The sequence below is a fragment of the Sphaerodactylus townsendi genome, linkage group LG09 (genome assembly GCF_021028975.2).
Source record: "Sphaerodactylus townsendi isolate TG3544 linkage group LG09, MPM_Stown_v2.3, whole genome shotgun sequence".
Classification (NCBI taxonomy): Eukaryota; Metazoa; Chordata; class Lepidosauria; order Squamata; family Sphaerodactylidae; genus Sphaerodactylus; species Sphaerodactylus townsendi.
Window position 1 is genome coordinate 21,668,708 of NC_059433.1, and position 15,011 is coordinate 21,683,718.

The following is a 15,011-nucleotide window of genomic DNA, read 5'->3' on the forward strand; positions in this document are numbered from 1 at the left end:
CCAGGGGTCAGAGGGCAGCGTGGGCGGGTCTTAGCAGCCCTCCAGACCGACGATGGAGGATGAGGTGAGTGGGGGGGATGGGAAAGCGACGCCTTTGGTGCGGTGAGGTTCACACCGTGCCGATGGGAAGGCGGCGCTTTCCAAAAACCTCCCTCAGGAAGGGAGGTGGAAAGCGGCACCTTCACGTCGCTCGGGGCCTCACAGAATGGCACTGCTGTGTTGCAGCAGCACTGCCTGTGCGAACAGCTCCCCAAGGACCAGTGTTTTTCCGTCCCTGGGCCGCTGTTTTTGGCCCCGTGCAGAAAGGGCCTTTGAGTGGCCTTATTATATCCATGACCCCAGTTCACAAAATTTTGTTTACATTTATTTAAAATATGTATATGCCCGCCTTTCTCTTCATAGGGCAGGGCTCCTGGCAACTCAGAAAAACAGGCTGCGGGTTTAAATTCCAATGAAACTGAGCATACGGAAAACTTTGCTTCAAGTGAACGTGGCTTCTTTGACAGTTGTGCCTTATTCTGATTTGAGCCTCAGATTTCTTTGTCTTGCCAGTCACTGTTGGCCATCCAACTTCAGGCTTAAGTTGGGCAACAGCTGTGCAGCAACCATGCTTTTTAACACTGATTTTACGTATCAACCATTAACAAGTATGAAAGTAAATAGACAAACCTTTTCAGATAAAAAAAGCAAACAATTTTAATCTGAATGTAGACTGGATCTTGATATTTGTTACATTCTGAATTTCAAAAAAAGCTTTCCCTATCAATCATCAATTAAAATGACATTATTTTATTAAATTTAGTTTTCTTTTACAAAATACCGACTGATCATTGTGTATACTAACTATAATACCTACACTGATAAATAATAAAATACCCTAAGCCAGTGATGGCGAGCCTTTGGCACTCCAGATGTTATGGACTAAAATTCCTATCAGCCCCTGCCAGCATGGCCAATTGGCCATGCTGGCAGGGGCTGATGGGAATTGTAGTCCATAACATCTGGAGTGCCAAAGGTTCGCCACCACGGCCCTAAGCTATACTGGTTCCACCATTAAAATATTTTAACATCAATGTTAATATAAAACACTACTCCACATGTAGTTTAATTGACCAGTTACTTTTCTAACCTGTAAAAGACATCATTTAGACATATCAGCACAATATATAAAATATAACTTTCACTTACCATAAAACTCCTGTTTCAGTCACCTGTTTACAAGGCTGGTAAACTTTGCCATTGTACCTCTATGTGGGGCTGCCCTTGAAGACAGTCCAGAAGCTGGAGCTGGTGCAGCATGTGGCATCTAGACTGTTAGCCAGTACATTTGGCCTCACTTTCCCTATGGGGACATATTTTTTAAAAACTCTTTTGACTTCCCACACAGAGGGAAAGTCCTTGGAAGGGGCAGTGTCATGCTGGAATGGTGTCATCCCTTCCTGTCCAATAGCTCTGGATTGGGTTGTTAGTTTTTTATACATTTGTGCCCAAATATTCAAAAGTCTACTTCTTATTATATGGGCATCTTTTAAACTTGAACGTTTCATACATCCCATTTTTTCTGCCCATAAATAGCTCTGTATTTCTACATTTAAATCAGCAGTTTCCAGAACAAAGAATTGTTACTGGACTTTTAATCTAATCTGAAATCCAAACTAGTCCCACTGCCTGGTAATATTATTTAATATTAGGTACAACCAGCCCACCTCTCTTTTTTTTTATCTTGTGAGTCTTTAAATCTGATTCTTTATCTGGGTTTGACACTTCTTTAGAGTTTGGTCTTTTATATAAATTGGAAGCAGTTGAAACAAACAAACAAACAAACAAAAAGCTTCGATAAAACATTCATTTTAACAGCAGCAATTCTTGCAAGCTATGAAATTTTTAATTTAGTCCATCTTTGTAAATCTTGTTGCATTTTCTTCCTTGTTATTTCCTAATTGCCTTTAAATATATTGTTGAAGGCTTTCATAGCCAGAATCACTGGAGTGTTGTGTGGTTTCCGGGTTGTATGGTTGTTAAATAGTGTGTTATTTTAAATAGTGTATCATTTTCTCCATTCAAGTTAATTCCAAGGTATTTGACTCTATTTGAAGGGATATCACAACTTGTAATTTTACTGATGTCCATTTCTTCCTGTTTTGTTACAAATTTCAAAAAGAAATTGTTTTCTTAATTTTGTATCCTGGAAAATTTTGTATCCTGGAAAAATTAATTTTGTATCCTGGAAAAAAAAGTTGTTCTATTTGCTCCATCAAGTATTTAAATTATATTTGTGGATTGGTGATGGTTAATATTACATCATCTGAATAAATTTTCATCTTATATTCTTCTCCATGGACATTTGGGTAGCCTGATCCAGGGGGGAATTCCTCTCTGGAAGCAATGCAGGCCTATACCAGTAGAAATGCCATCCCCAGGGCACTTACCCCGGTGGAGGGGCAAATCCACTGGTGCACAGTTGCTGCGTCATCCTGCAAGGCCCAGCTGCAGCACCTGGCCTCATGTTGTGCTCCTGCGCTGCCCCCAGTCACATTGGCATGGAGGTGTAGTGGGAGTGTTCCCAGGGTGGAGCCAACCTTGGCCAGCTTACAATTTGGGTTTGGCACCAGTTGTGCTGCAGTCCCATCCCTATACTTACGTGAGTGTCATAAGTGCATATGGCTCCACTGGAAAAGTCCCAGTGGTGGTGGGGAGGTTTTTGAGTTTCTCCCATCCCCTTTCCACTAGGAAGGCTTCTTGGAGGCACCACAGCACCACCTCCAGAATGCTGGCCCTGCCATCCCAGTCCCTCTGGATTGTGCTGTAAGTTTAACTAACTGGTGGTGGTACAGCAGCAATGATAGTTTACTTCAGGAATAGAGGTCACTGGCTGAACAGAACATAACCCAGCAAGCTCAATCTATTGAGGAACAACCCAAGCTTCCTCAGGTCCACCACAGAAACCGAACCAAAAGAAATGAATGAACATTAGAGTAACCTTATGAGTTTGCAGAAAAGCAGTTTTGAACTTCAAGGGTAATTGTAGGAGATTTCTGAGAAAAAGAAAAAGCAAGCAATTTAGTGATGGACTTTGGGAAGGTTTGTGGGGAACATCTCACTCTACAATTTGTCATTATTACGTTTATCATCCTACTTTTGGATCAGTTCCCACAAATGTCTACTGAGGCCCCATTGGCACTAAGCAAAATCTAGTTGTTGTCTATGTGGCATGGAGTATGTGGATCTTGGATCCCATTAAAGAAATCAGGACATTTTCTTTCCTGAAAAGAATTCCTTTTCACTCTGACAGGATGGATTTTTTTTGGTCTCTGTCCTGAGATATTTAGTGGAGATCGATAAACTGTCAGACTCTCATATTTCTAGTTTTTCATTTTTAAACAGGGAGAAAGAGAAGAGCAATAGAAACAGTAATGACTTATGGCTGCTATTGCTCGTCTAAAATGCTTCAGCTACAAAAGATTTATTAAATAGTTTGCATTTTAGGGCTACCAGCATCCTCCCTGTGCTCTCGGTTATACCTGTGTAATTCTCCTTTAAGACAACTGAGTTGCTCAAGTATAACTGTAGACAGAATTTCTCCTGAAGGATCTTTAACAGAGCTGATGAAATATGAGCTAGAAATAACACAGCTTGAGTTTTAGATTCCATGCTGAGTTTACATGCCTGGCATTTAGGGGGGAAAATGTACTCGTAAATTGAGAAAATGCATTCTAGAAATCACTGGGATGCATTAAATGTTGAGCCCCATGATACCAGTTTTACAGAACTACTTTTTCAAAACGCATTTGCACTTTAAACAGTTTCTCCATTAGCTTGATAGGACGTATCCATATTTTACCTCAGTTTGATTTCTTTTCTAATAGGGCACATTTTGGGTTACATCCTCAACTGTAGCATTATTCAGTTTATCAGAAGTATGCCATTTTAGAGAAGTTGGACTTGACAATGTAGAGCAAATTTTCTAGGCATTCCAGTATTCCTGGCTTTCCTCTAGTTTTTTTCCCCCCTCAGGGCACATCCGATTTGTGGCGACCCCATAGCATTTTCAAGGCAAGAGAAGTTTGGAGGTGGTTTGTCATTGCCTGCCTTTACATCATAACCCTGGTTTTCCTGGGAGGTCTCCCTTCCAAATACTAGCCAGGGTCCGGACTGAAGGTCATCCAGCAAGCTTCCATGACATGAATAGGAATTTGAACCTATCTTACTTGAATGAATTATGTAATAACTTTTCTATTGTAATGGAGTACACTAGTACAGTAATAAGTCATTGTGGCTGGAACAATTGGTATCTTTTAAAACATGGTGAAAATGGCCTCAGCCATCCTCACCCCTAGACCTGGAGCCTGCTACTAAGCAGGCATACCCCCATATGCCAGGTAAGAAACTATCTGGCATCACAATCCTAGCCTTTGAATGTCTATGGTCCTTCTCCCTTGCCCTGTCACTTTACCATATCCTTCAACCTAATGTAGACTTTTGGAGTCCAAAGTCCATGGTCCATCAGTATACCCTATGTTGCTTCATCCTATGATCCCATCTAGGTGCCTCATTTCATGTGGCTCAGGATGCAGTGTCCCCTCTTCCCAATGCCTTTGGGAAGTGGGCTTTATGCATCTGTCTGTCTCCTTGTTGGTGTCATAGGGTTACTCCTCTCTTTCATTATGGTTCTGACCATCATCCTTCCTGTCCTTCTGCCCACTTATTCAGAATGACTGCATGCTGTGTCAACAGTGCCTCTCTTCCTGACAATATCATGACACATCTGACTAGGGTTAAACATCTGTCCAGGTTCTTCACATTATTACTGTGAATCATTCCTGAAGGACAAAGGTGGCAATGGAATAATGCTATGAAGGTGTCTTCTAAAAAGTCCAGCATCCAGAAATGTAGCTGGTTCAGAAATCAGTAGCAAGATAGTTTACTTACACACCGCATATAATACTCACTTTAAAACAGTTCCTCTGACTCCCAATTAGTTTCTGGGTGCAAATCCAAGGGAGGATGAGCTCCAAGTTCCCCCAGCTTTTTAAGTTAGGTAGATTATTGCAAGAATCAGGGCCCTCATGGTTTTAACACCTTCCTTGTAGAATTCTGTCTATGGAGTCTCACCTGACTAGCTCACACCCTGTGCTTTTAGGAGAGCAACCAAGATATTTTTTAAATTGAAAAGACCTTGGAGGTGAGCCTGAAATTAATTTAATGGATACTGGTTTCCTGCCTCATTTATGGTGTATGATGCATTGTTGTTGTGATGGTTTTATGACTGGATGCTATTTTTTTAAAAAAAACATATTAAATCCAATGCTGCTTTGTGAGTCCAGTTCCAGTGAAAAAGGAGTGCCTGTGTGCAAATAAGAATTTGGATAGAAATTGATTTTACCTTTGGATGCATTTTCAAGGCAGTCATTAAATAGTGAGCTACAGATAGGGTACCAGCCTTATCTTCACCAGATAGCAAATACATTAAATGATAATCGTGTGAACACATTGGAAAGTGGAAGATCAATGGATTAATAAAAGAAGACGTAGAATATGAATCACAAAAGGGGTAAGTTAAGTGTCTTTGCCTTTCGACATGGCAGATTCTCTGTTCAACCGGACTATCTCAGAGGCTGATTCTGCATGGGCCAAAAACAGTGGTGTGAAAACGGAGTGAAAACAGTATAAACCCTTTTACACCATTTTAAACCCATTTATACCATTTTCACACCATTTTCAAACTGCTGTTTTTGGCCCTTGCGGAATCAGCCAGAATCTGTCAAATAAGTCATTCAGGGGTAAGGCATTATGTCTGGCCAAGAAGAAAAGTCTTTGAAAGGTTGGAAAAGCTTTGTGAGTCTTTTTGAAGTGACCAAGGAAGATTGGGTAGAAAATTTTAAAATAAATATTAGGCTCTTCGTGAAATAGCTGTTGTGTCAACCAAGTGCCAAATTAAACTCTAGCTTTTTTGTGCTAGAGATGGATAATACAGGAGAGCTGTATTTGAAGACATTCTTTTGCAATTAGCATATTAAGGAGGTTACTTTGTTTTGCATCTTCTTGTGGCTTTCCAGTGCTGCATTCCTATACACTATCCCTGTAGCTAGTTGTATGATGTTTGAACGTACAAGTGAATTACTTATAGCAATACAAGCCGTGCTGTAAAAAGAAAAGCAGAGGGTTCTCAGTTATTAGGGGAAAGTAGTCTTATAACATGCCTAGGCCCGGTAGTTTGGATCTAGACCAGTATTTCCACAGGCACAAGTATTTCCACTCATATAGCATGATTTTTCCACTTCCTTCTTCCTGTGGCACCCCAAAATGCCCTCCAGTCAAGTTCCTGGAGGTCCTATGTCCCCCAGAAACAAGATTTAGGAGGATTTGGATTGGGAAGAACAGATGTCATTCATTGAGATTAGAAGTCTTTGCACACCCAGAAATACAAGTATAGATCCAAGGTCAAGTGTGGATCTCCAAAAGTTTACTGTTGGATTTCTGGATGCACATCAAAGATGCTGGAACTGCCTCTATGTGTTATCATCAAGATGCCACTGGCTCCATCCAGGCATATTATCAAGTGTACCTCAGCAGGGTCTACTCAATCAATTGTGCTTCTCCATCAAGTGTACCTATATGGATTCATAGTGTTCAAAAGCTCTGCTTGTCACATTCACTCCTTATAATTTTTGCTGTGTGCTTTTTAAAAACTTGGGGTTGCATAAGCAGCTATGGAATGTATCCATCATGCTGACCTTCCCTTTCCCTGTGTGAATGGGGATTTCATGGGAACTACAAACTTGATTGGTTTATCTAACCCTCTGAGGTGATTACAGCCCTGAGAAATTGATAACTATATTTTATTGATTTTACTTTAAATGTTGTAAACCACCCTGAGCCTATTTGGGGAAAGGTGGCCTATAGATTGAATGAATGCATACAAATACCCCATAACGTTTGAGGAGGCCCAGATCAGAAGGACATAGTACCTTCTTGTTTCACTAAGGAACAGACTTGCATGCATTTCAAGAAATTGGAATGAATAATTAAAAGTGGGAAATTGTTGGTTGTTGGATGTTCTAGTAAGATATCTTTTTGAAGAACAAAGTACTTCCACCTGCTTCAATGTTTTGAACTTTTAAAACAGCTTCTCAATATAAAAAGGATGGCTGGCATCATGCGTTGGCATCATGCTTGACACTTTGAGCCGCTCAGTCACTTGAATCAATGGGGAGAAGGATAAGCAGTTAAAGTTTTCAAAGGTCAAAGAAGCAACTGTCTTTTTAGCTTTGAATCAGCAAAGATTTTCCAGTTTCTTGCAGACATAATGCCAAGCTTGCATCCGCGCGTCTGTCTTTTCCTCCTCTTTGAAGGAGCACAGTAATTAACTAAAGGGCAGATCGCGCCACATTGAGCAGTAAATGATTGCACCGTGCAACTTCCTTTCTGTTTTCTCTCTGCTATGACAACCACTTTCCGAGCAGCTTTCGGGCTGCTTGATGTATAAAAATGTGCCAACCGGCAAAGTAGGACCATTAAACGTGAAGCTTTTTTTCATAGTAAAACAGAACTCTAGAATTGCACTGGTACCAATCCCCACACCACCTTGGATCTTGTTGCGGAGGTAAAATTCAAGGAATTTAAATAAGTCTGTGTCCTTTTAAAAAGCATTTTGTTTCTTTTATTATTGCCATTATTTTAGGTTTGGCTTTTCATTTGCTCTTGCTTTTTTAAGAAAAGAAAAAATGACATGCAACAGTCTCAGTAAATGTAATTTCAAAGATGACATCTGACCTTAGATATATGAAATCAACTGATGACTAATCCTAAACTTTATGTTATGTTAAATTTAATTTGTATACCGCCCTCCCCTGGAGGCCTCAGGGCGGTGAACAACATCAAATAATAGTACAACCACTAATACATAACATTACAATGCACCAAAACAAAATAAATAACAATAAACTCAGTAACTCTTAACAATATCCAGTATCAGGTTATCAATTATACAGTTAACCACATTTCAACTTGATAACCATCATTACAAAGATTTAGATCTTTGAAATCAGCAGTTGGTTAATCTGTGCTTCCTCAGTTATCTCATCTTTTAATAAACTGACTTACATCAGCTGTTTTTTCATATGTAGCTAGCTAGTTGTTTTCAAATTATGCTTTCTATTCAACCCTATATGTTGATCTTCAGTTCAATTCAGCCCTATATGTTGATCTTCAATTCACGGACTGATCTTTTAAAGGACCAAACTACAAGTGACGGATTCCACATGTGCATCCTCTGGCTATGAACACCCTTTTAGAAGCACTTGTATTTCTTCATGAGACCCTTGTCTAAATGAGGTGCATGGTGCAGCAAACCCAGGAGATTATTTCCTTCCCCATAGAAGAAGAGTTGATTTTACACCATACTTTTCCTCCACAATAAGGAGTCTCAAAGTGGGCTTACAACCACCTTTTCTCCCCATAACAGGCACCTTGTGAGGTTGGTGGGACTGAAAGAGTTCCAAAGAACTGTGACTAGCCCAAGGTCACCCAGCAGGCTGCACGTGGAGGAGCAGGGAATGAAACTTGATTCTCCAGATTAGAGACAGCCATTCATGTGGAGGAGTGGGGAATCAAAGCCGGATCTCCAGATTACAGTCCACCGTTCTGAACCACTACACCCCATGGGGTGGCTGCTTCTGCACTCAAAAATGCATGGGGAGAGAAACAAGAGCATCTAGAGCTTTCCTTACAGCAATTTTTAAGGAAATGCTAATGTTTTTGAAATGGTGTTGGTGGCCATGGGATGGCCACCATCGCTTGTAATTTGGCTCACAGAGCCGCCTGAGTCCCTGCTGGGTTTCTTCAGTTCTCCCCTGTTTCAGCCATTGAACTCCGCATGCCCAGATGGGGTATTTTAAGGTGACACCCTAAGCAATCACATGAATGCTGTTATGTCAGAATTGGGGGACAGCTCCACATCAGAGGTATTCAGCTCCACATTAGTATTCATATAGACTGAAAACCTGGAGCCTATCTTTTGTGTATTGGTGACTGCTTACAAGGTCTCCTACCCCAAACACATTTAAATGTAATGGAGCTGCCAGCTTGCAGTTCAAATTAGCTCTCATTGGAAACAATGGGTGATGGGGGCACCCCCTTTGGGGGTCCATAACTTTGGACCCCCTAAACAAAACTTTACCAAACCTGGGTGGTATCATCAGGAGAGTCTCCTGAAGATACCCTGAAATGTTGGTTCCGCTAGCTTTAAAATGTACCCCCTACAGGCCACAAACGAAAAAGACACTAAAAATACCAAATGCTAACGAACCCGAATTTTTCGGGTATATATTCGGATATCAGGGATCTGGCTGACTTGGCTATACCAATAATTTTACAGCAAAATCAAGCCAAATCCAAATTTTACTGGATTTTTTCAGTATTGTTCAAGCTTAATTGAAACTAGGAAAGGTGCTAAGCAAGGATGTATGCCAGCCTCGCTTTTATGTAACTTTTGTATTAAAGATATGGTGAAACGTCTTCATAACATGAACTTTCACCCTCCCAAAATTTGATGGAAGACACATTTCTACGGACAATGCATTCATCCTTTCAAGAACACCTATTGGCCTTAAAAGAGCACTGAAAACACTAGCACTGTATTATGAGCAGGACAAATCAGAACTTAATTATCAGAAAACCAAAATCATGGCATTTGCCAAAAGGCCAAGTTCCATTAATGAGCATTGATGGTCATAATAATGAGCAGGTTTCCTGCTTTGACTATCTAGGGGTAGTCCACTGCTTCTTCTTCTTGATCTTGAACTACCTAAACAACAGAGGACTTTTACTCTGGCGTGATTCCATGCCTCCCTTCAGCTGTCCTTGAAAGTTGATATAGGAAGATTTCTTACTGGGATAGACAATGTCCTTGTGAATCTGGACACGTAGAAACAATAGAACATGTGTTTCTCCAACGTCAGTAATATAAAAATATATGTATTAGTTTTATTTCACTACTGCTGCACTGATGTCCATGTCACACAGGACTGTTTTGTACTTCCCAGTGCCTGGCCAGCCCCGGTGTACCAGGACAGCTACTAGCGGAGATACACCACGAAAATTGTGGCACTTTTGTATTATCCCCTATGGGGAATTTTAATTATTATTCCCTGTGGAGGATTTTCCACAGGAGCTTATAAAAAATGGGGGGGAGGGGGCTTCCCAAACTGCAGGAAAGCTGTTTGGAGTGGGTGGGGTGGCACCGGACCATTATGGATGGGGCTGATAGTCTTTTATCTGCCAATATCATCATTCCCTGATGCCTACCCCCTTCTTAGTTTTTAAGCCTGTTGTTTCTTTTTAAAGTTTACATTTTACCTCACTTCCTTTATGTGCCTATACCCTTCTTGTGTTTCCCATCTTATCCAGAGGATTCTTTATATAATCCAGAAGTTTGCTTTATGTAATTTTTTAATTGGTTGTCTTTTATCTACCTTGTGCTGGTCCATGACCATAATAAGAACATAAGAACATAAGAACAAGCCAGCTGGATCAGATCAGAGTCCATCTAGTCCAGCTCTCTGCTACTCGCAGTGGCCCACCAGGTGCCTTTGGGAACTCACATGTAGGATGTGAACGCAATGGCCTTCTGTGGCTGTTGCTCCCAATCACCTGGTCTGTTAAGGCATTTGCAATCTCAGATCAAAGAGGATCAAGATTGGTAGCCATAAATCGACTTCTCCATAAATCTGTCCAAGCCCCTTTTTAAAGCTATTTAGTGGCCATCACCACCTCCTGTGGCAGCATATTCCAAACACCAATCACACGTTGCGTGAAGAAGTGTTTCCTTTTATTAGTCCTAATTCTTCCCCCCAGCATTTTCAATGAATGCCCCCTGGTTCTAGTATTGTGAGAAAGAGAGAAACATTTCTCTCTGTCAACATTCTCTACCCCATGCATAATTTTCTAGACTTCAAGCATATCCCCCCTCAGACACCTCCTCTCCAAACTAAAGAGTCCCAAACGCTGCAGCCTCTCCTCATAGGGAAGGTGCTCCAGTCCCTCAATCATCCTTGTTGCCCTTCTCTGCACTTTTTCTATCTCCTCAATATCCTTTTTGAGATGTGGCGACCAGAACTGGACACAGTACTCCAAGTGCGGTCGCACCACGGCTTTATATAAGGGCATGACAATCTTTGCAGTTTTATTATCAATTCCTTTCCTAATGACCCCCAGCATAGAGTTTGCCTTTTTCACAGCTGCCATGCATTGAGTTGACATTCCCATGGAACTATCAACTAAGACGCCCAAATCCCTTTCCTGATCTGTGACTGATAGCACTGACCCCTGTAGCGTGTATGTGAAGTTTGGATTTTTTGCCCCTATGTGCATCACTTTGCAATAAATAAAGACCGACTGACTGAATGTTCATGACGTCGCCCTTTATTGCTACTTATTTGTGTATTCTCAGGTGTCATCCTGCTGTTGACTCACGAGTGACTAAAAGGATCACCAAGCATATCTCTTTTGGGGTGCACGCAGCCTTTTCTGAACTTGGGGATGGACACTGGCACTCCTGGGACTTCTGGCTCATGATGATGCTGGCGGTTTTGTTCTGGTTTGTCCGACTGTATCTCCACTATTGCAGTCAATGGATTTTCCTTCAAGCTATCGCAGTTCCTGTCACAAAGTGAGTATTGATTTGTTCATTGTACTGCACAGTGTTTACAAGGAGAGGGGCTGTAACATGCTCATCCTCTTTGGATCTGTGATCAGCCAACCCAACACCCATTCACAGACTGAACAGTGAATGCTGTAAGTTGAACTTGCTGTTGTAAAAGAGAACACTTATTGATCCTCATGTCTATTCCGTTCACTGGATCTTATCCATTCTCTTCAGGGTCATATTGGGGGGACAGGGTCCTCTGGCCAGGGCTATCATGGCCCTGGGCTATCATCCTGTTCAAGGCAGCCAAATGAGCCGACTGCTCTGGCTTCATACAAAAACAGATGAGGTGGAGTTGGGACACAGATAACGCAACAAAAATCAACACCGTACCAATTAATGCAAAGCACTAGTAGACAAATAATTATAAACAATCGACTAGAGATTTGCTATTAACTGGCTCCATTCAAGGCAGGCGAGTTTCATCCTTCCCACATGGGGGTGTATCAGCTGGCTCACTTGCAGGGGCAGGTCACCTGCCCCATACACATCAGGTCTGGAGAAGCCAGTTCACTTGCAGGAGCAGCGAGAGATCTGTCATTTGCTCCTTCCCCTTCCACTGTTGGGGCAGGGGGTGAAGCAGTGGGTGGCCTACAGAATGAGGCCCTTTCCTGGGCTGTCTCTGTTTTTCAGTCTGTCTGGTCTTTCTATATACTTTCTGGTCTTTTTCAACACTTCATGTTCACTAGCCAATGGGCATATAGCTTACAACATGGCTGTTATGTGCAAGTAAAGATTCCTTTGTTATTGTTGCTGATGGTGCCAAAGCACCCATTGCTCAGGTAAACCAGAAATCTTGATGTCTACTCAAGGGAACAACACTCACATGGGAAAGTAGTGAAGGATTTAGCACCTAACGGTACATTCCAGTTGATCTCTATCCCATTGTGGTCATTGGACTACAGCACTTTTTTTTCGCCTTAGCATACCATAGGAAGCACAGGCAAAAACGAATCATGCAATTCTGTTTACGGCAGTTATTCTTGGATAACAAATCCAGTGGCTACTTCCTTTTCTTTTTTTGCTTGAAATAAATAATAGTACAGTCACACAGTATAAACATCAAGAAAGATAGCTTACCTCTCCCTCAACCTTGTTTTCAGATTCCAGTTCTTCCCTCACACAGTGGATTTGTGCTACCAACATTCTTTGGTACATACCCGTGAAGAGATGGCTGTCGTCGTGGTAGGACCTTTGACCTTGAACACAGTGATGCTTCTTATGGTTTTGATGAGATGGGCCTGTCAGCTGTTGTTTGGCTCATTCCCTTCTTTCTTGTCAAAGCTGATCATGACTTGGGGACTGTGGACAGTACTAGACCCCTTGGCAGTGTTTGTAGTGGATACATTCCTGGGGGTAAGTCACTTAAAATATCTTGAGCATGAGTCCTTGCTGTTAAGCTCATTTTATTCAGTGACTCCATCAGAGATATGAAATTTCACCCCTGGCAACCACAAACTAAAGGTTTTTCTTTTTTAAAAAAAAAATTAAACTACTTTTATATTATCAATCACAAAATTTGATTGAAAGGTGTATGATTTGTCTTCCTTTTTTAAAATAGACTGAAGTATAAAGTTGATATAGATACAGAGGTGGTATTGAAAAGCTTCCAATGGCCTTGAAGATCATAGCTATCTCTTGGAAAAGCCATGGAATATTTTTTAAAGACTGCGCTTAAAATGCAGCATTGCAGAACTGCTTCGGACGACAAAATATGTTGACAAATTTCCTATTTTTGTTCTATTGAACACACCTACAGCATTGTTAGTGCGCAAAATCACTTAAATTGTTGAGGTCTACAACAGATCTCTAAGGTGTTATTAGTATGACCATTTTCTAGGTTTAGATCTAAGGTTAACATACTAATGCACAGAGGGACTCTTTTGCTGATTCCCCTATACCTTCCCCACCCCATATGTCACGATTTTTGTGAGAATGATAAATTATCCAGTTTGTTCCCCCGTTCATGTGATAACTAGCACTGCAGTGAAGGCATGTGAGTGTAATAAACCATGCTAAAATGAGCACTTCCCATGATAACATAGAAACCCAGTTAAGATAGCCATTAAATTTCTAATGGTTTTGGAAAGATGAGGAATGGGCAGCAGAGGAAGCCAAGCTTGGAACACTTTGCAATGTGCATTAGGTTGTAAAGGAATTGCTTTGTGGGTACATAAGGGATTTGGGACCAAAAGGAATGCAGTAACAATAAGAATATTGACCTTTTGAAAATGTCCACAGACCTTTCGCTGCTGGTATCTGTATAGCAAAACGAAGCGATAGGACTCTTGATGTGGTAGAATGGGCTGGCCGTATCATTTCAATTTTTGAATCCCTCCAACCTCAGTAAATGACACCACATATGGGAAACAAAGTCGCGCAACAGAAAGTTTGAGTTTTGCCTTTTCTTCTCAAGTGCAGGGGAGTTTGAAAAAAATTACGGAAGCATTTAAAAATGCAGTCCCTTGTCGGACCGTTGAAGTGATATTGTCCACCCTGCTTCCTTACAAGTCTACCATCTGCATCCCTCACCGGACTGAGTTGGTTCTTTGGTAGAATCTTGAAACTTCAGCCAACCAGTCACGACAGAACTGTAGTACTCTAAACTTTGGAAGTCAGATTCACTCCCATGTGCTCAAGCGGCTAAGAATTACACCTGGAGGTAATAAGAATCATTTTCCCCACATCTTTCAGATTTATTCAAACAAATACAGGCCATACATCTTCAAATTGCAGTTGATGCTAATAAACCAGGTTTTGCCCTATAGATATTGCATTCACTAGGAACATGTTCTAAATACTTAGCAGAACATGAATCCTCCTGCTTCTGCTGTGTTTTTTTTTAAAGGAAAGCGAACATGAGGACTGATATTGCCTCTTCATCTGCATCAGTTACTGGTGAAGACCCAAACCAACCTGAAAATTAGACGTCTGAGAGCACTTATAATTTGACTTTGATTTGAGGAGTTATGAAAGATACGTCTTCCTCTGTACTTGAAAATTGGCAATATTTTCGACCAAAATTGCTCTCACAAGGAACACATTTGACTGGCTGAATACCAAGTGGAAGGGCAGATCCCATTTCAAAATGAAACGGAATCCCATACATGTGTTTCCCATATTCCTTCTTGTAAGCCCCCCCCCTGCCCCGCACCAGCCAACTTTGGCATTTTTTCAGCTGCTCTTTCAGATTTACTTGCCAATCAATTTATTTTAGATCAAGCATTTTAAAATGTTATGTTGTGGTAATGTGACATGAGTTACTTTAATGATCTAATATCTTTTAAAATTTCTAGGTAGCTTTAGT

General features: G+C 41.1%; 1 protein-coding gene across 1 annotated transcript in view; it reads left to right on the forward strand.

Moving 5' to 3' along the window:
• LOC125439411 overlaps window positions 1-15,011 on the forward strand; it is a 117,413-nt gene that overhangs the window by 48,701 nt on the left and 53,701 nt on the right. Inside the window, exons 4-5 of the mRNA XM_048508516.1 lie at window positions 11,450-11,668; window positions 12,808-13,060. Of these exons, the coding sequence (XP_048364473.1) occupies window positions 11,450-11,668; window positions 12,808-13,060 (472 nt within the window). The remainder of the gene's footprint in view (window positions 1-11,449; window positions 11,669-12,807; window positions 13,061-15,011) is intronic.